Source organism: Cetorhinus maximus, chromosome 20 (genome assembly GCF_964194155.1).
Source record: "Cetorhinus maximus chromosome 20, sCetMax3.hap1.1, whole genome shotgun sequence".
Classification (NCBI taxonomy): Eukaryota; Metazoa; Chordata; class Chondrichthyes; order Lamniformes; family Cetorhinidae; genus Cetorhinus; species Cetorhinus maximus.
In genome coordinates, this window is record NC_135898.1 from 79,209,562 (window position 1) to 79,232,414 (window position 22,853).

General features: G+C 47.6%; 1 protein-coding gene across 3 annotated transcripts in view; it reads right to left on the reverse strand.

Annotated features, from left to right (window-relative positions):
• The window catches only part of entpd1 (ectonucleoside triphosphate diphosphohydrolase 1), a 145,385-nt gene that overhangs the window by 77,420 nt on the left and 45,112 nt on the right, over positions 1-22,853 (reverse strand). Inside the window, exon 1 of one of the 3 annotated variants that reach the window (XM_078564970.1) lies at positions 2,087-2,108. The exons of the other annotated variants lie outside the window; for them this stretch is intronic. Within the exon in view, the coding sequence (XP_078421096.1) occupies positions 2,087-2,093 (7 nt within the window). The 5' untranslated portion in view covers positions 2,094-2,108. Of the gene's footprint in view, positions 1-2,086; positions 2,109-22,853 lie in introns of those variants that run through there. 3 annotated transcript variants of the gene reach the window in all.

A 22,853-nucleotide genomic window follows, 5' to 3' on the forward strand; every position in this document is an offset into this window, starting at 1 on the left:
TTAGCAGCCATCTTCAAAACCAACTGAACTCAAACAGTTTCCAAATCAAACTGCCGTTTCCAGTTTCTACTGTTTGTGTGTCTGTGGGAGGGACCTGCCTCTCTGGACCCCTGTTGCTAGGTAACAGCCCAGTTTTTCCACTCTTGTTTGCTTAACTTCTCTTACAGTCGTAAACTCTCATTAGAAAGGCAGGTACCTTTTAAAGTGAAACTAAAACTCAACTTGACATTTTAGCACATAGATACAGAAATACAAATCAAACTTAAACATTAAATCATTCCTAATATCCACAAACACCAATATAACTTACTTAAACTATCTCAGTTTCCTAACAATCCTGACTTGGAACTATATCGCCATTCCTTCACTGTTGCTAGGTCAAAATCCTGGCACTCCATCCCTAACAGCACTGTGGGTGTACCTACACCACATGGACTGCAGCAGTTCAAGAAAGCAGCTCACCACCACCTTCTCAAGGGTATTTGGAGATGGGCAATAAATGCTGGCCTAGCCAGCGACGCCCACATCCAATGAACGAATAAAAAAAGCTCAGCCTTAAAAATATTCAATATTCATGTTGTGAACCACAAGCCTTGACTGAGAACAACCTACAGAAACTGAGACAAATGACACTGCTCCACACACAGTCCCTAGATAATGTTGGTCACCATGTTACAGTCCCAGCAGAGTGACAGGAGTTGATGAGCAGAGCTGTGGTCATAGTGTTTGTAAGTTACACTCAGTTGTTGCACAATGCATCTTCCTACTGTACACTAACTGTTGGGAGCTGCTGGAGTCATTGGAGGAAATGACAGAGAACTGGACCAAGTATTCTGCAGCTGCTAGAAATCTGAAATAGAACAGAAAATGCTGGAAACAATTAGCAACTCAGGTCAATGTTTCAGGTCAATGACCCTTCGTCCGAACACAGCTGAAATATTAACCTCTGTGTTTCTCTCTCCACTGAGGCTGCCAGGTCCAGGAAACAATTGTCTACCTGTCACAAAACTATAATAATTTTCATAATATTGTGGTTTATTGTAAAGTAGGTTTATGGGGGTGAGTGTAGTTAGTTCTGGCTGTGTGATTTAATTAAATTAAAGATTTAATTAAAGTCAGATAAGCTGCAAGCTTGAAATGATCAAAAGAAGTTAGGGGCACATGAAATGCTCATGGATGAGGGCAGCATGTAGGGTGTGAAGGAAATTTGCATTTTTAGATAAGTAAAGGAGTTGTTTGGGTTTCAAAGGGATGGTAGGATGTTTACAACTAACAAGATAAATAGGGCAAGGTTATTATGTTTATTTTCCCCAAAAGGTACTGATCATATTGGCAACATGAAAGATTTTATATTATGGGAAAAGTAAAGTTCCAAAGACATACAGAACAATGGAATTTACAGATTGAAGGGAGAGAAACATATATAAAGAGGAATGAAAGGCTATGTTCAGGGACCATGTAAGGAGTGTGTGAAACAGCCTTGGGAAAGCCTCCAGCCATTTTTGCAAAAGTCTGCTGTGCCCAGTAACTAAATTTGGAGAAAAGCCTTTGGAATTCCACTGTCGAGTGGGTGCTGTGGTAAACTTGCTGGTTTGCTATTTAAATTTAAAATCTATTTTGGACTGTTGCCTTAAAGGGGGTGTGTAGTTTGGAGTCAAGTTAGTTGGAACTTTGGGATTTGTTATAGTATTAAAGACCTGTGATCTTACATTTGTGCTGGAAATCCTTTCTTCTGTTAATAAATGTTTTAAGTTAGTTTTTAAAATCTCTAAAGGTGTTAGTGGACTCATTACTTCTGAATTCAGTGCCCAAATCTTCTCGTAATAAATACAAATTGCAAAACTGTTGTGATAGTGTGGGGAAGTTTCCCTTGTGGATTTGGTCCACTTGGCACACATCACCTGCCACGTCATAACAACCACAAACGGGAACACTGGAGACAGTGGTACTACTGCCACCCTGTCTGATATCAGCAGTATATAACATTAAAGTATAGCATATAACTTATATAACATTAAGCAATCCATCAACAGACAGCGACCCTGGCTCTAAAGTACTCTCACCCCAAAGATTCTTAGCTACTCACCATGCATTTAAGAATGTGAACAAAACGAATGTGACTGTTCCTGTTCAGGTCAAGCAGTCAGGGTTTTCTGGAAAGTCTGAACAAAACTTTCCATTCCATTCCTTGAACAATCTCCATATATGGTTCTACAGCCTAGTCACTTTCAAGTGGATACAGCTCTAAGTGGTGCTATCATCCTGTCTTCCCTGAACCTCAAGGTTGTTTATATAGAATTATCTTTCTCTTGAACTCCCACGCACTCACAAAAGGACAAATGTTGCTGCAAATCTGTTGCACTCCCATGTTCACTTGCTGCTATGGAGACAATGTCGTGTTCAGATGACTGATGAGCTTTTTTGCAATATTAAAATGGATAGCTGCTTTAATTATTCTCACAATATTACAGCAACTCTCACTGAGACTCATATAAGTACAGTTCTTTTAACCAGACGCAGCAAAATCAGTTCAAATGATCTGTAGCAACAACACTGGCATCCACCCAGCAAAGTTGAAAATTGCCCATGTATGTCCTGTTCAACATTCCCACTAAGCTGTGTAGCACCTTGCAAGATACCTTGTTATGTGTCAAAGGGCTAGCGTGCACAGCCGCAGAAAAAAATGCAAAAGTATGTGCACAACAATGACATTTCAAAGGGGGCATTGGTCGTGTCCACAACAAACAGGTCAAATCCAAACTAGCCCATTACTGGTTCACTCTCAATCATTGACAAAGTAATGGACCATGTCATCAACAGTGCTATCAAGAGGCAGACTCTCACCAATAACCTGTTCACTGTTGCTCAGCAGGACCACTGCACTCATTACAGCCTTGGCCCAAACATGGAAAAAAGAGCTCAATTCCAGAGGTGAGAGTGGTTGCCTTTGACATCAAGATAACATTGCCACACTAGAGTAAAATTAAGTCAATGGGAAGTCAGGGGGAAAACTCTCCACTGATTGGACTCATACCTGGCACAAAGGAAAATGGTTGTGGTTATTGGAGGTCAATCATCTCAGGGACGTTGCTACAGGAGTTCCTCAAGGTAGTGTCCTCAGCCCAACCATCTTCAACTACTTCATCAATGACCTCCCTTCCATTGTAAGGTCAGAAGTGGGAATGTTCGCTGATGATTGCACAATGTTCAGCACCATTCGCGGCTCCTCAGACACCGAAGCAATCCATGTCCAAATGCAGCAAGACCTGGACAATATCCAGGCTTGGGCTTATAAGGTGTAAATAACATCCGTACCATACAACTGGCTGGAAATTACTATCTCCCATTAGAGAGAATCTAACTATCACCCCTTGACAATCAACACGGTTTCCATCACTGAATTCCCCCACCAACAACATCCTGTGGGAGTTACCATTGACCAAAGATTTAATTGGACCAGTCATATAAATGCTGTAGCTACAGGGTCAAGTAAGAGGCTGGCAATTCTGTGGTGAGGAACTCACCTCCTGACTCCCCAAAGCCTGTCCACCATCTACAAGGCACAAATCAGGAGTGTGATGGAATACTCCCCATTTGTCTGGATGAGTGCAGCTCCAGCAACACTCAAGAAGCTTGACACCATCCAGGACAAAGCAGCCCGCTTGATTGGCATCCCATCCACCACCTGCAACATTCACTCCCTCCATCACCAACGCACAGTGTCAGCAGTGTATACAATCTACAAGGTGCACTGCAGGAATTCATTAAGGCTCCTTTGACAACACCTTCCAAACCCGCAACCTCCAGCACCTAGAAGGACAAGGGCAGCAAACACATGGGAATGCCACTGTGGGGGCTCATACACCAGTTGGACTGCAGTGGTTCAAGAAAATGGCTCGCTGCCACATTCTCAAGGGTTATTAAGGAATGGGAAATAAATGCTAGTCCTGCCAACTAGATTTGAATTTTAAAAATTAGATTTGAATGCACGATCACAGTCCTGTGTTTCTGTTTGAACCTGCTTTATCCTCATTATCTTCACCTGCTTTGATCACAAAGAAAGCTACAATTATAAGAAATGTTAGTATGAATGAATCAAAGTCAATATTCCACACAATCTAATCACCCTCATCTGCTTACTTTCTGGACCCTCTAATATCTACTCACTCACATCCCACTCTCCTGAGTTGCAGAAACAGTGTTGTATTTATTCAGTTTATGTTCTGCACATAATGTGAAACTAATTAACTTGCAGCACATTAAGAACATGACTCTAGTACTGAGTGGTGCTTTTGTGCTGTGTCAAAGATGGCCAAGACCCATAAGTAAGGAGAATTGCGAATGGAGCAGCCCTTGCTCTCTGACCCATTCAATGAACTGGACTCTTTCCTACAAGGGGTGTCTCTCAATTTCAGGGCTACTGAGTAAAAAGATCAATAATAAAAAAATAGACTGTGAGAAGACCTTTCAAACATTGTGTAGAAATGCTACAGACTTTTCAAAACAGCCAGAAATGTGTGGATATACATAGTAGGAAAGGATTGACAGACTGGGTGCTTCTCTCTTTTAAAAGACTAATAAAGGTCTTTAAAATTGTGAAGGATGTAGAGTCGATGTGGAGTGAATAGAGAGAGAGTGGGCCGGATTTAATGGTGAATGGTGGGCTTTCAACAGCAGAAGTTGAAAGGCACAATCCGCACTCTGCCGTTGCCGCCATCCTCTAGCCCTTGCTGCCAACCACCAGGACCCATCGTCTCCCCGTGACCCCAAGAAACCCAACCCCACCCTCACCTGAGCCTCACCCCACCCCACCCCATCCCACCCCCAATTACTTACCTTTCTCCTGGGTCCTGGAAATCTGGGTGGCAGTTGCGGGTGGGGGGGTCGGGGTGCTGTTCCAACAGCAGCCATAGGCTCTTCCATGGCGCTGCCTATCACAGGAGCTGCCGGCTTCTGATTGGCCTCTAACTGATTCTGGAGGAAGGCCTGCTGGTGTCCCCAGATCTGCCTGATTGGCTTAGGATACAGGGGGCTTTTGTGGGTCTCTCAGCGGCTCTCCTACCAGCAGGCTGGACCCTTGCCACCAATGGAAGATTCCATTCTGTATGTGGCAACTGCTCTTTCATACACAACTCTGTACCCTTAATGCAAAAGCATTTTGTTTTCAAATATAACTGCCTAAAAGAAAGCAAAGTTGTTCTATGAATCTAATATTTCACCATTAGCCTGAAACATTTTGTAATTGTTAAGAGCAAAGGTTGTCATGGCATTGAGATCATAAGATCCCCAAAAAAAATAGGAGTAGGAATTTGGCCCTTCGAGCCTGCTCCATCATGCAGTAAGGCCAGGACTGATCTGTTTGTGACCTCAACTGCACTTTCCTGCCTGTCCCCCATAACCCTTCACTCCCTTCTTCTTGTTCCCCATTTTACCGGGAGTCATCACAACGCTGGTTGATCACCTGGATGTTCCCCTCCAAGCCCCTCACCATCCTGACTTGCAAATATATTGCCATTCCTTTACTGTCACTGGGTCAAAATCCTGGAATTCCCTTCCTAATAGCACTATGGGTGTACCTACATCACATGGACTGCAGCACTTCAACAAGGCAGCTCACCACCACTTTCTCAAGGGCAACTAGGTATAGGCAATAAATGCTGGCCCAGCCAGCGAAGCCCACATCCCGTGAATTAATAAAAAAGAACTAATGAGATGTGGATTCTGGGATGGAGGTGTGGAGTAATGCCGCTGTCTTGTAAATAAAGTTAAATGTGCCCACCAAGAAAAGTTGCCTGGAAGATCAACTCTATAACAAACTGGTAATGAGGATAAATCAGATCCGGTGCTGTACCTCGCCCAGCAATTGTGAGTATCTAAGTTCATTAAAAAGAAAAGAAGCTATACTCATCCGAGATGCCACAATTTGGCATAATCAATCCATTTGAACCAGCTACAGATGACTGGTCTCAATATATAGCATGTCTTGCATTCTACTTTCAAGCCAACGAAATCACGGTGGAGGAAAAGAGGAGAGCAATTCTCCTGAGCATTTGTGGGAGCAAGACCCACAGTTTAATTCGAAGCTTGACGGCCCCCAGTGCCCCAGATTCGAAGACTTACAGTGAGTTAGTAGACCTCATTAAGGGACATTTTCAACCCAAGCCATTACTCACAATGCAGACGTTCAGGTTCAATTCACGGAATAGAGAGCCGGGAGAGACCATTGCTCGCGACATGGCGAAATTAAAACAACTAATGGAATATTCTGATTTCGGTGAAACCCTGAATGACATGCTCAGGGATCATTTGGTACGTGGCATGCAGGAGGATGCTATTCAGTGAAGGTTGCTGGCTGAAGTGAATCTTGATTTTAAGAAAGTGTTAGAAATAGCGCTTGCAATGGAAAGCGCTGTAAGGAATTCACAAGCGATTCAAGGGCTGTTTGCCTTTTGGGCGGGAACAGTCAGCTGAAGGTGGCGTGAAAAGCCGGAACTCCACCGCGAAGTGGGAAACAGCCCCCACTAACCGAAAATTTAGAGGAAACAGCTTAGCAGCAAAGTTGAAAACTAATTTTATCAACGTGGAAACAATCATACTTCTAATAACTGGCAATTTAAAAAGGTAGAGTGTTATTTTTGTCACAAAAGTGGACACATATTGAAACATTGCAAAGCGAGATTTAAACAGGCTTCCAGACAACAATCGAAGTCCAATAAAGTACATAATGTAGAAGAGCCAGCAACAACCAATTCTGACATTTATTATCATTATTCAACATGAAAGTTGGGAAGACAAAACCAATTATTGTCACAGTGCAAGTGAATGGCAAACCATTAAAAATGGAAGTAGACACTGGTGCTTCTACCACTATAATAGCAGAACACACTTTCAATATTTAAAGGTGATCAACAATTAAGTTAGGAACAAACATCTGCCAAGTCGACAACGTACACAGGTGAAGAAATCCAGAGCAACTGTTCATTATAGACACTAATTGACACAGCTACCAGTGATGGTGGTAGAAGGTGAAGGGCCAAGCCTTCCAGACCGTGATTGGTTGAAAGAGGTTAAACTGGTCCGAAATCTCCCAGTTGTGAGCAGAGGGACTGCCAGAGCCGCTAAAAAAAAATATGACACCGTCTTCAAGGATGAACTGGGAAAAGTCCAAGGCCTAAAGGCCAAGATTTACGTGGACCCAGAAGCAACCCTTCGCTTCTTGAAAGCAAGACCGTTGCCATACCACCCTGAGAGAGAAGGTTGACGCTGAGCTGAACCGGCTAGAGAGGCTGGGTGTCATAAAAGCAGTTCATATCTCAGAGTGGGCAGCACCCATAGTCCCTGTCCTTAAGCCAGACCGTCTGGATCTGTGGGGACTATAAACTAATGGTCAACAAAGCAGCCAAATTGGACACGTGCCCTGTTCCCAAGATTGAAGACCTATATGCCAAAATAGCAGGAGGGACAACGTATACAAAGCTTGACATGAGTCACGCATATCAGCAACTGGAACTGGATGATGCCTCCTGACAAGTTGTGACCATAAATACCCACAAAGGGTTATATCAATATACTGCCTGCCCTTCGGTGTTTCCTTGGCCTGTGCCATTTTTCAGAGGACAACAGGGAGCTTACTATAGGGACTACCTCAGGTTGTGGACTACCTAGACGATATACTGATAACTGGATTCACAGAAAAGGAACACTTGGCTAATCTAGAGGAAGTCCTGAAACGATTTTTAGAAGCAGGATTGCGCCTGAAGAAAGAAAAATGCACTTTTCAGGCAAATGAAGTAATTTATTTGGGCCACCGGCTAGATGCCCAAGGGTTACACCCTGTTGAAGAAAAGGTTAAAGCAATCAGAGAGACACCTACACCCAAGAACATCTCTGAACTTAAATCATTTTTAGGGATAGTAAATTATCATGGCCGATTTCCACCAAATTTATCAACAGTTCCAGACCCTTACATACACTGCTAAAGAAAAACCAACGTTGGTTTTGGAAGTCACCCCAAGGAGAAGCCTTCATGAAAGTAAAACAGCCCTTACACTCTTCAAATTTGTTAGTGCATTATGACCCAACTAAGGGATTGGTACTAACCTGCGATGCGTCCCCCTATGGAGTGGGAGCTGTATTATCTCACGGGTGGACAACGGTACAGAGAGGCTGATAGGCTATGCATCTAGAACACTTACCACAGCCAAAAAAGGATATTCTCAGATCGAAAAGGGAGGTCTGTTGATTATTTTTGGTGTAAATAAATTCCACCAATATGTGCATGGGTGACATTTCACGATAGTATCAGACCACAAACCACTTTGCATCTGTTTAGTGAGGATAAGGCTATATCTCCCATAGCTTTTGTATGGATACAAAGATGGACCCTAATTTTGGCAACATATAAATACACCTTTGTTCATAGACCAGGGATTGATATAGCAAATGCCGAGGCCCTAAGTCGCCTTTCTTTGCAAGAGAAGAATGACCATGACCCAATTCCCCAAGAACTCGTGTTAGTGATGGACTCTTTGGATTCCTCACCAGTCTGTGCCAGACAGGTAAGTAACTGGGCAAATTGTGATCCAGTCCTGTCTTGAGTGAGAGACTGAGTATTACATGGTTGGTCCCAGGAACCAGTCTCTGATGAATTGAAGCCATTTTTAAACTGAAGATACAAGATGAGTGGTCAAGATGGTAGTCTATTATGGGGTGCACAAGTAGTAGTTCCTTCACAAGGAAGGGAACCACTCTTAGTAGAGTAACACAGTGCCTGCCCAGGAATCTCATGAATGAAGATGATAGTGTGAAGCTATCTTTGGTGGCCGGGGGTGGACGGCGATATTGAAAAGGTGATAAAATACTGTCTGCAATGTCAACAGCTACAAAAGCTGCCGATGGCAATCCCTTTATACCCATGGGAGTGGCCTGGTAGACCCTGGGTGAGATTGCAAGTTGATTACATTGGTCTTTTCCTTAGAACCATGTTTCTACTAATTATGGATGCTCATTCCAAGTGGTTAGGCATTTATGAGGTAAAGTTGCCACTTGCCAACCAATCAGCACTCTCTTCACATAGAGTATAAATTGTTGTTTTCCCCCTTATAAAGGTATTCTTGCGAGTGTCCTGATGAGTGCAAGATGAAAAGATTTGACGTGTCTCTGTTTTCAGCACTACTCATTTTCTCCAAGACCTTCACATCTTCACTCTGACCCTCTTCCCTAGGCTTTGGTTTACTGATCTGCATACTCCTGTCTTCCAGTGCTCTCACTGATCATTATCCTTTCCTCAGGACCATTGGAGCTTAAAACATTCACCGTCAAAAGATAAGGCTGAAACATTTGCAACAATCTTCAGCCAGAAGTGCCAAGTGGATGATCTAACTCGGTCTCCTCCAGAGGTCCCCAGCATCACAGATGCCAGTCTACAGCCAATTCAATTCACTCCACGTGATATCAAGTAACGGCTGAAGGTACTGGATACGCTAAGGTATGGGCCCTGACAATATTCCGGCAATAGTACTGAAGACTTGTGCTCCAGAACTTGCTGTGCCCCTAGCCAAGCTGTTCCAGTACAGTTAAAACACTGGCATCTACCCGGCTATGTGGAAAATTGCCCAGATATTTATGTCCACATCAAGTAGGAGAAAATCCATCCTGGCCATTTACACCCCATCAGCCTACTCTCAATCATCAGTAATGTGATGGAAGGCGTCATCAACAGTGGGGTCATCAACAGCACTATCAAGCGGCACTTGCTTAGCAATAACCTGCTCATTGACGCTCAGTTTGGGTTCTGCCAGGGTCACACAGTTCCTGACTTCATTGCAGCCTTGGTCAAACATGTTCAAAAGAGCTGAACTCCAGAGGTGAGGTGAGAGTGACTGTCCTTGACATCAAGGCAGCATTTGACCGAGTGTGGCATCAAGGAGCCCTAGCAAAACTGGAGTCAATGGGAATTGGGGGGAAAACTCTCTGCTGGTTGGAGTCATGCCTAGCACAAAGGAAGATGGTTGTGGTTATTGGAGGTCAGTCATCTCAGCTCCAGGATACCACTGTAGGAGTTCCTCAGGGTAGTGTCCTCAGCCCAACCATCTTCAGTTGCTTCATCAATGACCTTCCTTCCGTCATAAGGTCAGAAGTGGGGATGTTCACTGATGATTGCACAATGTTCAGCACCATTCACGACTCCTCAGGTATTGAAGCAGTCCATGTCCAATTGCAGCAAGACCTGGACAATATCCAGGCTTGGGCTGACAAGTGGCAAGTAATATTCACATCACACAAGTGTCAGGCAATGACCATCTCCAACAAGAGAGAATCTAACCATCACCCCATTGCCATTGCTGAATCCCCCATTATCAACATACTGGGTGTTACCAGCATTTATTGCCCATTCCTAATTGCTCTTGAGAAGGTGGTGGTCAGCATTCTTGAACCGCTGCTGTCTGATGATCGAGAGTAGGCTGATGGGGTGGTAATTGGCCGGGTTGGGTTTGTCCTGCTTTTTTTGTACAGGACATACCTGGGCAATTTTCCACATTGCCAGGTAGATGCCATGTTGTCACTGTTGCTATGCATGATACTGCACAAGATGAGAGTGCATGCTGTTGGGGGTGATATATTAGCACAAATAGAGGCTTGGCTAACTGATAGGAAATGGGGTTTTGGGATAAATGGCTCATTTTCTGGTTGATAAACTGTAACTAGTGGAGTGCCACAGGGCTCAGTGCTGGGGCTTCAACTATTTTTGATCTATTTTAATGCTTTGAACGAAGGGACTGACTTTATTGTAGCCAAATTTGCTCATGAATCACAGATCGGTAGGGAAGCAAGCTGTGAGGAGGATACAAAGAATCTGCAAATTAGGGATAGAGATGGGTTTAGTGAATGGGCAAAAAATTGGCAGATGGAGTATTATGTGGGGAAATATGAACTTGTCCACTTTGGCAGGAAGAATAAAAAAACAGAATATTATTTATATAGAGAGGCTGCAGAATGCTGCAGTACAGAGAGACCTGGGTGTCCTCATACATGATTTGCAAAAGTTAGCATGCAGGGACAGCAAGTGATAACGGGAGAGAATCGGAAGTTGGCTTTTATTGCAAGGGAAATGGAGTATAATGGAGCGAAGTCTTGCTACAGCTGGTGAGACTGAACCTGGAGTACTGTGCATCTTCACTTAAGGAGGGAAATACTTGCATTGGAAGCAGTTCAGAAAAGATTCACTGGGCTGATTCCTGGGATGAGGGGTTTGTCTAATGAGGAAAGGTTGAGCAGGTTGGGCCTATACTCACTGGAGTTTAGAAGAATGAGATGTGACCTTATTGAAACATATAAGATCCTGAGGGGGGCTTGACAAGACAGATGCTGAGAGGATGTTTCCCCTCTTGGGGGAATCTAGAACTAGGGGGCACAGTATAAAAATAAGGGGCCTCCCATTTAAGACGAAGATGAGGAGAAATTTCTTTTCTGAGGGTTATTAGCCTGTGGAATTCGCTTCCCCAGTGAGCATTGGAGGCTGGATCATTGAATATATTCAAGGCCGAGGTAGATTTTTGATCAACAAGGGCCGAATGACCTCCTTCTGCTCTTTTGTCTTATGATCTTATGGTGATTTCTGACCTTCCTGTCTGTGTTGAGGGCAAATCAACTTGACATGTGTCTTTCTCTGCTCTTCAGTATCATCTAAAAGGTGCATGTAGAAGCAAATATCTCTGAGATATTTAGAGTCTGATATTGGTTTCTGGCGCCACGCATATCGAACAGAATTCATATGGGGCAGAATTTTGAGTCCAATGGACGGGCGTGGTGGGCGGGCCCGGGAGCGGCCCGGAAATGGGCCGCCCACTGTGATCGGCCCCCAACCGCGATTTCACGCGCCCGGCGTGAGAGGCAGCTCCTCACTGGTCGGGAAGGGTCGAGCGGGGGTGGGGGCCTGTCAGACACTGGGTCCAATAGTGACCCAACAGCCAGTTTAAAAGCGGCCCAGGCAGCCCCTGGAAGGCTGCCAGTGAAGAAGGCATCTTTGGTGTTGTCAACAAAAAATTGTAGCTTCCCAGTGCAGCTGCAGACGTTCGGTGGGAGGGCAGGTCGGATGGGCACTCGGTCCCCCGGTTTTCTGATGAGCGCCTCGCAGTCCTCCTGGATGAAGTGGCTGCCAGGAGGGACACCCTTGACCCAGGGGTGGAAGGAGGAGGCCACCGCACCTCACAAAATGAGCTTGGGTGGTCAGCAGTCATGATGGTGTGCGGTGCACCTGGGCCCAGTGCCACAAGAGGTTCAATGTCCTGCTGCGCTCAGGAAGGGCGAGTACTGTGTTGGCATGGATCAGTGTGTTGAAGTGTTAAGGTCTGGCTATCCCCTGCATGGAGCTCAGGGGTGTTAGAGTCTGAGTGCCAACTGTCAATGACGTCAGAGCTGGCCAAGGGGGTGAGCCCTGGCTGCTTGGACTAAATGCCTTGCAGTTTGAGGGCCACGACTTGAGTGTGCCCTGCAAGGTGTTCCTCAGGTGGGGTTGGCCAGGCTGCAATGGCGCTGCAGGTAGAGAGTGGACTAATCAATGCTTCTCTGTCCTTTCAGGAGAAGACGGACCATAACAACATTGAAAGGTCGCAGGCCGGAGGAGGCCTCCAAAATCTCCTAATCCTCATGCGGTACGAGCAGGGTGCCTTAAAGTTGGAGAGACCATAAGACCTTAAGACGTAAGAGCAGTAGGCCATTCGGCCCATCGAGTCTGCTCTGCCATTCAATGGGATCATGGTTGATCTGATAATCCTCAACTCCACTTTCCTGCCTTTTCCCCATAACCCTGGAGTCCCTTACAGATTAAATATCTGTCTATCTCAGCTTTGAATATACTTAACAACCCAGCCTCTACAGCCCTCTGCGGTAAAGAATTCCACAGATTGGCTACCCTCTGAGAGAAGAAATTCCTCCTCATCTCTGTTTTAAATGGGCGACCCCTTACTCTGAGATTATGCCCTCTGGTCCTAGATTCTCCCACAAGGGGAAATGACCTCTCAGTATCTACCCTGTCAAGCCCCCTAAGAATCTTATATGTTTCAATAAGGTCACCTCTCATTCTTCTAAATTCCAATAAGTACAGGCCCAACCTGCTCAACCTCTCCTCATAAGAAAATCCCTCCATAACTAGAATCAACCTAATGAACCTTCTCTGGACTGTCTCCAATGGCAGTATATCTTTCCATAGATAAGGGGACCAAAATTATTCACAGTATTCTAGGTGTGGTCTAACTGGTGCCTTGTAGAGCTTAATCAAGACTTCCCTATTTTTATATTCCATTCCTTTTGAAATAAAGGTCAACATTCCATTTGCCTTCCTATTACCTGTTGAACTTGTATATTAGCTTTGAGCTGGCACGCACCTTGGTGAACTGACCGCAGAGAGGCTGGGGTGTCAGACAAAGGTAAGAGTGCAGTGCACAGAGGTGAGAGTTTCAGATTGTGCAAACATTCTTGTCAACTCTCCTCATTTGATGGGAGCCTCTAAACTAGTTTCCCCACAGATCATTGAAAGACAATGGCACCATGATGCAGATCTCCATGGTCTTACCAGGGTGCCTGATATGGAGTGACAATGTGATGACGTAAACAAATGACATGTTGTTGTTCTCCCCTACATTTGCCACCACACACCCAATCGCAGGACCCCTAAGAGCCACCCCTGACACCAGAGGCCTGCCAGGCTGCAGATGCACCTGCATCATACCCACTCTCTGAACCAGGCACCAGTGCAGATATCAGCACCTCGGTGGGCATTATTTCCTCAGCTATATGTCGGTGCACGGTGGTGAGGGCACTTCACGCTCGCTTGAGTTGGAGGCAAAGAGTGCCCAGGGCACTGGCAGTCGGAGGGCTGCTGGAGACCAGGGCGATGCTGAGTCGAAGGCAGATGATGAACCTCTGGAGTTGTCCATTAGGTGGCAGATGCTGGGTGCCCAGCGAGATGTGCGGGGGCTCTGGCAGGTGGAGGAGTCCATGCGGAGCGTGAGCCCTGCGTTGAGCCTCATGGCCGAGCGCACGGCCTCCTCCATTGAGAGTGGCGATGCTCATGGAGGCAGCTCCAGGGACAGAATGAGGGGCTCCTGAGGTTGTGCTTGAACCTGTAAGCCCCTCACACAGACACTGACGTCAGATGGTCAGTGTCCATGTGGGAGATGGATGAGCCACCCAGTATCCCAGCTAGGTGCCAGTCCATCAATGGTGAGCAAGACATAGCACTCGCAAACGTAAGTTAAAGGCACCATGAGCACAAGAGTGACTGGTCATGGGTGATCTTCTGTTGTGTAATGTTTTCTTTATGAGTACTGGTCTGGGGTTCAAGACCAGAGACAGCTCTATTAATTTGTTTGAACTGTCAAATGAGATAAATTTTCTTTTGTCGTAATGGCCTGAGTATGCTTCATCTTTTTTATTTAATGTGGTGCAGGGTTCGGCAGTGGGTGGACGTGGGTGGCTCTAAACTTTATTGCACTGGCACTGAGTGGACTTTGGGGTCAAAGAAAAGGTTCATTTCAGACATCCAGGATGGAGGCAGCAGCCCTGGCATGAGGTGGTGTGGTTATTTGGCAGTGTAGCTGAAGGAGTGTTGGATCAAGTTGTCCCTCATGTCCCTGCCTCCCTGAAGGTTACAGGGGTCTGCCTCCACACCCTCAGCGTTCTCCTCACTGTGCTCCTCTTCTGACTCAGAGAATCACAGAGTCACAGAAAATCACAGTGCAGAAGAGGCCCTTCGGCCCAGCGAGTCTGCACTGACACGTGAGAAACACTTGACCTACCTACCTAATCCCATTTACACGCTCTTGGCCTGTAGTTTTGAATGTTATGACATGTCAAGTGCTCATCCAGGTACTTTTTAAAGGACGTGAGGCAACCCGCCTCCACCACCCTCCCAGGCAGTGCATTCCAGACCGTCACCACCCTCTGGGTAAAAAAGTTTTTCCTCACATCTCCCCTAAACCTCCTGCCCCTCACCTTGAACTTATGTCCCCTCGTGACTGACCCTTCAACTAAGGGGGACAGCTGCCCTCTATCCACCCTGTCCATGCCCCTTATCATATTGTACACCTCAATCAGGTCGCCCCTCAGTCTTCTCTGCTCCAACAAAAACAACCCAAGTCTATCCAACCTCCCTTCATAACTTAAATGTTTCATCCCAGGCAACATCCTGGTGAAACTCCTCTGCACCCCCTCCAGTGCAATCACATCCTTCCTATAATGTGGCGACCAGAACTGCACACAGTGCTCCAGCTGTGGCCTCACCAAGATTCTTTTCAACTCCAACATGACCTCCCTACTTCTGCAATCTATGCCTCGATTGATAAAGGCAAGTGTCCCATATGCCTTTTTTACCACCCCACTAACATGCCCCTCCGCCTTCAGAGATCTATGGACACATACTCCAAGGTCCCTTTGTTCCTCAGAACTTCCGAGTGTCATTGAATACTTCTTGTCAAATTACTCCTTCCAAAGTGTATCACCTCACACTTTTCAGGGTTAAATTCCATCTGCCACTTATTTGCCCATTTGACCATCCCGTCTATATCTTCCTGTAGCCCAAGACACTCAACCTCATTGTTAACCACCCGGCCAATCTTTGTGTCACTACTGGATTCATCCTCTGTGGCCTGTGGAGTTGCGTCAAGATTTTTTTTTATTCATTCATGGGAAGTGGGCTTCACTGGTTGGGCCAGTATTTATTGCCCATCCCTAGTTGCCCTTGAGAAGGTGGTGTTGAGCTGCTTTCATGAACCGCTGCAGTCCATGTGGTGTAGGTACACCCACAATGCTGTTAGGAAGGGAGTTCCAGGATTTTGACCCGGCAGTCAGGATGGTGAGTGACTTGGAGAGGAATTTCCAGGTGGTGGTGTTCCCATCTATCTGCTGCCCTTGTCCTTCTAGATGGTAGTGGTCGTGGGTTTGGAAAGTGCTGCTGAAGGAGCCTTGGTGAATTCCTGCAGTGCATCTTGTGGATGGTACACACTGCTGCTACTGGGCGACAATGGTGGAGGCAGTAAATGTATAAGGTGGTAGATGGGGCACCAATCAAGTGAGCTTCTTTGTCCTGGATGGTGTTAAGCTTCTCGAGTGTTGTGGGAGCTGCACTCATCTAGGCAAGTGGGGAGTATTCCATCACATTCCTGACTTGTGCCTTGTAGATGGTGGACAGGCTTTGGGGAGTCAGAAGGGTGGGTTACTCATCGCACGATTCCTAGCCTCTGACCTGCTCTTGTAGCCACAGTATTTATATGGCTAATCCAGTTCAGTTTCTGGTCAATGGTAACCCCCAGGATGTTGTTAGTGGGGGATTCAGTGATGGTAGTACCATTGAACACCAAGGGGTGATGGTTGGATTTTCTCTTGTTGGAGATGGAACATCCCCTTCCTCCAGTGCGTCCCCCCTTGCTAGTGCCAGATTGTGGAGAATGCTGCATGCAGCAACAATCGGCGACACCTGCTCTGGAGGGTATTGCAGTTCTCCCCCTGAACGGTCCTGGCATCGGAAAGAATCTTCAGGAGACCTATAGTTCTCTCTATCGCCGCCTTTGTGGAGGCATGACTCCTATTATAATCCTGCTCTGCCTGTGTTCTTGGGTGGCAGAAAGGTGTCATGAGCCACCTTTGCAAGGGATAGCCCTTGTCACCCAGCAGCCATCCATCCAGTTGGGCTGGAGCACTGAAGAGCCTCGGCACCTGGGAGTGTCTCAGGATGTAAGCGTCATGGGAACTGCCTGGGTACCTTGCACAGACTTGCAGAATCTGCATCCTGTGGTCACACACTATCTGCACGTTCATGTTGACAAAGCACCCGGCTGACCTGCTGGCGCCTTGTTGGCCACATGCGTGCAAGTCGATGACACACTGGATGCAGGGGAACACAGCAATCGCTGCAAAGCCTCTGGCTCGCTCAGCCTGGCTGGCCTCGTCTGTACGGAAATGAAGGAAAGTCAATACCCACCTGAACAGAGCTTCTGTCACCAGCTTGACGCAACTGTGGACAGCTGATTGGGAGACTCCACAAAGGTCTCCCACTGACCCCTGGAAAGAGCCGGAGGTATAGAAGTTGAGGTCCACTGTGACCTTCAGAGCCACTTGCATGGGGTGTCCACCCACACAGTCGGAGCTGATCTCAGGCCCAATCGTCTGGCAAATGGAGATCACTGTTTCCCTTGGGAGGTGGAGCCTCCTTCAGCATTGCTCCTCGGGCATACTGAGGTAGCTGCATCGCTGCCTATAAACCCTGGCAGCAGGAAAGTGGTGTCTTCTGCGGCCCCTTCTGCCTTGGACTACCTGCTGGCCCTGCGCCCCTTGTGCCTGTGCCTCTCCTCCCACAGGTCCCTCCCCTGGAAGCTGCATTGGGACACCTGGCCTCCTCCCCCTTCGGCTCCTCTCTTCCTCCTCAGAGGAGGAGCCTCCAGCAGAGGCCACAATCCCCAATACCAGGGTTACAGTAGGCTGTCTGATACCTGGAAGGGTCCACATGGTCTGACGACACCAAGGAGACCTGAAATGAAGCCTGGAAATGCTAGGAATGAAGCCCCAAACAGAGATGAAGCTACCAAGTACCAATAAGTCACCAACAGCAAATTATCTACCAAGTTGCTCACTACTCACACTGGCAATGCTGCTGACCCTTCTTATCCTGCCTGGATGAGGTTTTGCAAATTGTTGGCTGGCCGCCTGCCTGTTTTAGTCGTGCAATGAGCGTGAAATCGCACAGGCCTTTTTAATGGCCTTAATTGGCCTCTTAATTAATGTAGTGGGCGCAGCTCCGACTGCCGCTCATACCCGCCGACCGAAATACTGTGCGAGTGCGCGATGACGTCGGGACGCTCACCCGATGTCATCACATGCTATTTTATGCTCGAGCAGGTTGGGTGCACGCTCACATGCCGAGCGGAAAATTCTGTCCATGACGTCTGTGAGCTAAGATGGAGCAGGAATTCCCTGAGGCTATAATTATTCCATGCAGCTTGGAGCCGCTTCAAACAATATATGCAGTCTCCAAAAGAAAAAATTTCTTTGATCTGACATTCCAAAGTTACGCTATTCTTTAATGCTTCACCAAGGCAACCAAGCTGTAATGATGAAACAACAAACACAGGATATGGAGCCTGACCAAGCCGGTCTTCCTTACAGAATAGGGAAACCCTAGGGTGAGGCAACAGGTTAATGTGATGCATATGGTGTGAAGGGAGTTAGCATGCTTTCCGATTTTTTTTGTGCGAGTATGCTTCTCATTTTCAGCATACACCACTGGCTACCGGCAATAGCAAAAAGAGAGCCAAATGTGTAAGTCTGTCCCTGTCAGTACACAGAACCTCCCGGTCAGTACACAGAACCTCCCGGGCAGTACACAGAGCCTCCCGGGCAGTACACAGAGCCTCCCGGTCAGTACACAGAGCCTCCCGGGCAGTACACAGAGCCTCCCGGGCAGTACACAGAGCCTCCCGGGCAGTACACAGAGCCTCCCGGGCAGTACACAGAGCCTCCCGGTCAGTACACAGAGCCTCCCGGGCAGTACACAGAACCTCCCGGCCAGTACACAGAACCTCCCGGGCAGTACACAGAGCCTCCCGGGCAGTACACAGAACCTCCCGGGCAGTACACAGAGCCTCCCGGGCAGTACACAGCCCCTCCCGGGCAGTACACAGAAGCTCCGAGCAGTACACAGAACCTCCCGGGCAGTACACAGCCCCTCCCGGGCAGTACACAGAGCCTCCCGGGCAGTAAACAGAGCCTCCCAAGCACTACACAGAGCCTCCCAAGCACTACACAGAGCCTCCCAAGCACTACACAGAGCCTCCCAAGCACTACACAGAGCCTCTCGGTCAGTACACAATCTCTCCCCACCCGATGCGGAGAGGAGTCGGGTGGGAGGAAGACTCCTTGTGAACCTGCTCCTGGGCCTGGTCAAGTTGGCCAATAACAGGTCCAGGCAGTGGGCGATCGAGGGGGTCGTCTTGAAACTAAGTCAGTACCAAATGTGGAACATTGCATTCCCTTGTACCTAGCCAGGGTGGTTGAGAGGGGAAACCTTGACTTTTGGGCTGCCCAGGGTCTCCATAAATTTTCTCCAGGCTTGAACCCTGGAGAGGACACTGCAATTTCACTGCAGAATATTAACACAACACGTGAGACAGTGGTTATGAGTGATAAGCCCAATTAGATTGGCATAGAGAACAGGTGCTACAGGCTGTCTCTTATGGTGGGAAGGACCATCTTTAACTGGTCAGCCATCACCCATCTCAAGTCAGACAGCACCCAACTAGTAAGGTGTTGGCCCGTTGTGGTCTGTCGGCTTCAATGGGTGCTTGGAGCTTCGAGTTTCTGCTCATCAAGTGGACGGAATCCATCACACCAGGCAAACAAATGAAAAGAAAGAAGAAGCCAACTTGAGCATTGCTGAAAAGAGACATGTTGTCGAAGCTTTTCGTCTTGCACTCTTCAGGACAAACACAAGAATGGCAAATTTCAAAGGAAGCAACAATTTATACTGCATGAGAAAAGGGTGCTGATTGGTTGGCAAATCAACGCTGGTCAAGGCATTGCCATGGAGAATGCAACAAGGAACTATTGTCCCCTAATCTTTTGTCTAATTGGACATGTTCCTTTTGCCTGCAGAGGACAGGTCCCTGCATATGAATCAGTCTTCCCTCGATCATCAGTAAAGTGATGGGAGGGGTCATCAGCAGTGCTAACAAGTGGTACTTGCTTAGCCAAAACCTGCTCACTGACACCCAGTTTGGGTTCTGCCAGGGCCACTCAGCTTCTGACTTCATTACAGCCTTAGTTCAAACATGGACAAAAGAGCTGAACTCCTGAGGTGAGGTGAGATTGACTGCCCTTGATATCAAGGCAGCATTTGACCGAGTGTGGCATCAAGGAGCCCTAGCAAAGCTAGAGTCAATGGGAATCAGGGGGAAAACTTTCCACTGGTTGGAGTCATACCTAGCACAAAAGAAGATGGTCGTGGTTCTTGGAGGTCAGTCATCTCAGCTCCAGGACATCACTGCAGGAGTTCCTCAGGGTAGTGTCCTTGGCACAACCATCTTCAGCTGCTTCATCAATGATCAGAAGTTGAGCTGCACTAGCCATATAAATAGTGTGGCTACAAGAGCAGGTCAGACACTAGGAATCCTGCAGCAAGTACTCACCTCCTGACTCCCCAAAGCCTGTCCACAATCTACAAGGCACAAGTCAGGAGTGTGATGGAATACTCCCCACTTACCTGGATGAGTGCAGCCCCAACAACACTCAAGAAGCTTGACACTGTCCAGGACAAAGAAGCCCACTTGATTCACAAACATTCACTCCCTCCACCACCAACGCACAGTGGCAGCAATATGCAACATCTACAAGATGCACTGCAGGAACTCATCAAGGCATCTTAGACAGCACCTTCCAAACCCACAATCACTACCATCTAGAAGGACAAAAGCAGCAGACAGTTGGGAATACCACCACCTGGAAATACCCTGTCCAAGTCACTCACCATCCTGACTTGGAAACATATTGATATTCCTTCACTGTTGCTGAGTCAAAATCCTGGAACTCCCTCCCTAACAGCACTGTGGGTGTACCTACACCACATGGACTGCAGTGGTTCAAGGCAGCAGCTCGCCACCACCTTCTCAAGGGCATTAAGGGATGGGCAATAAATGCTGGCCTAGCCATCGACGCCCATATCCCATGAATGAATTTTTTAAAAACTGCCTACCCTGATAATAACCAACAGTCCTCGACTCCATTGAACAGACGCTCTACAAATACCACACTCTCAACATATGGGAAGCAATAGTGGAAAGCCTACTGACTGCTTCGAGGCTAACAATATTGGGATGGAATGTGTCATTGAAGCCAAGCGATTTGCTCTCATTAATTACAAGAGAGTCGCTGGAAGTAAAGTCCAACAGACTGCTAGGCGGTGCGCCAGTGACTACTGGTTACAACTTTTACAGAATACCCAGACAGAATACCTTCGACACAGGGAATGCGAGGGGCATGTATGAAGGGATCAAAAACGCAACAGCTCCATCAGCAAAGAAAATGGCTGCATTGTAATGTAAAGGTGGTCAAGTCTGGCTGCTCCAACCCCAGGGTCTGTACTGGGGCCTCAACTGAGCTTTTTGTTTCTGCTCATCTCTTCCAATTCCCTTCCAAACAGTCAACCTCCAGAGGTCATGGCTGTCAGCGACCATCTCCCAGTTGGCAGTGTCAGTATCTGCTATCTTCACTTGCAGCTGTCCTTGTAGCAAGAGGTATGGATGCCCAGGAGGTCATGACCTAGTGGCCAATTCACCTTACAGAAGGTCTTTGGGTATATGGTCATCATCCATCTGATGAACATGGCCCAGCCAATGCTCATGTCGGTGGCTTAGCAATGAATGTATGCCAATAGAATTGGCACGCTCCAGGACCTCTGAGTTGGTGACCTTGCCCTGCTAAGAGAGAGAGTCATAGAGTTATACAGCACAGAAGCTGATTAACCCTGGTTCAATGAAGAGTGTAGGAGGGCATGCCAGCTGCAACACCAGGCATGCCTAAAAATGAGGTGTCAACCAGGTGAAGCTACAACACAGGACTACTTGCATGTCAAACAGCATAAGCAGCAAGTGATTGACAGAGCTCAGTGATTCCACAACCAACAGATCAGATCTAAGCTCTGCAGTCCATCCACATCCAATCGTGAATGGTGGTGGACAATTGAACAACTCACTGGAAGAGGAGGCTCCATAACTATCCCCAGCACATCAGCCAATTCGATTCACTCCATGTGATTTCAAGAAATGGCTGGTGGCACTGGATACTGCAGGGGCAATGGACCTGTTCCTGCTGGGCCAGCTGGAGAAGGAAGCGGGGAAGCTTCCACTCCTTGAGGCTATGGTAGGGCATGGGCAAGGTTCACATCCACGTCTTCTGTCAGGAGTACGCAAGGGGGTCGACAAGGAGGTGGACATCCAGGATCAAGGAGTTGCTTGCCCTGGAGGCACATCTCCGTCAGCCCGATGCAGACCCAGACCTGCGGTAGGCATACGAAGAGAAGGGCGTGCTGCGGAACCTGCAACATCCTCTGGCCCGTCGAGCCTGTGCTGGCCATGCCTGAATGGGAGCTGCCAACTCCACAGCTGGCATCTCCCCAGTCATTGCAGCCTCATTGGGTGCTGCAGTCACTGGCAGAGGGCGGAGGAGCTGCAGCCCTCATCCGGAGTGCCCCGAGAGGCACCAGCAGAGATGACAGGCAGCTGCTCCGCTGATGTGAGGTCCGTTTGGCCCTCCCTGTTCACCGTAGATGGATGGGCACCGAGGTGAGATACCCGGTGCCCAAACCACCACCCACACGGGCACTGACCACATGAGGTCAATGCCCCTTTGAGAGGTTGCAGGACCGAACGCAATCCCAGGAACTCCTGATCCTGTCCCTGGAGCTGCCTCTCCATGAGCGTCACCACTCTCTCCATGAAGGAAGCTTGGCGCTCAGTCATAAGGCTCAATACATCGGCTACAGCCCAGGTAGACTTCTCCACCAAGACACCAAGCCAAGCACAGCCTCATGTATTTCCACCAGATGGCCCCACACACCCAGCCGCATCTCATCAGTTGGTTGCATCGCCGACGACTCCAGAGGCTCATCATCAGCAATGGGCTGAGCATGTGCCTGGGCCCCTGCAGTCCTCCGACTGCAGGCACCATTGGCACTCTCTGTCTCCACCAGCTTCTCCAGCAACTGTGAAGCGCCCTCACCGCTGTGACCCGGGACACTAGCCGAAGATATGATGTGCACCGAGGTGCCAGTATCTGCGCTGGTGCCTGCCTGGCAGATATGGTGTGAC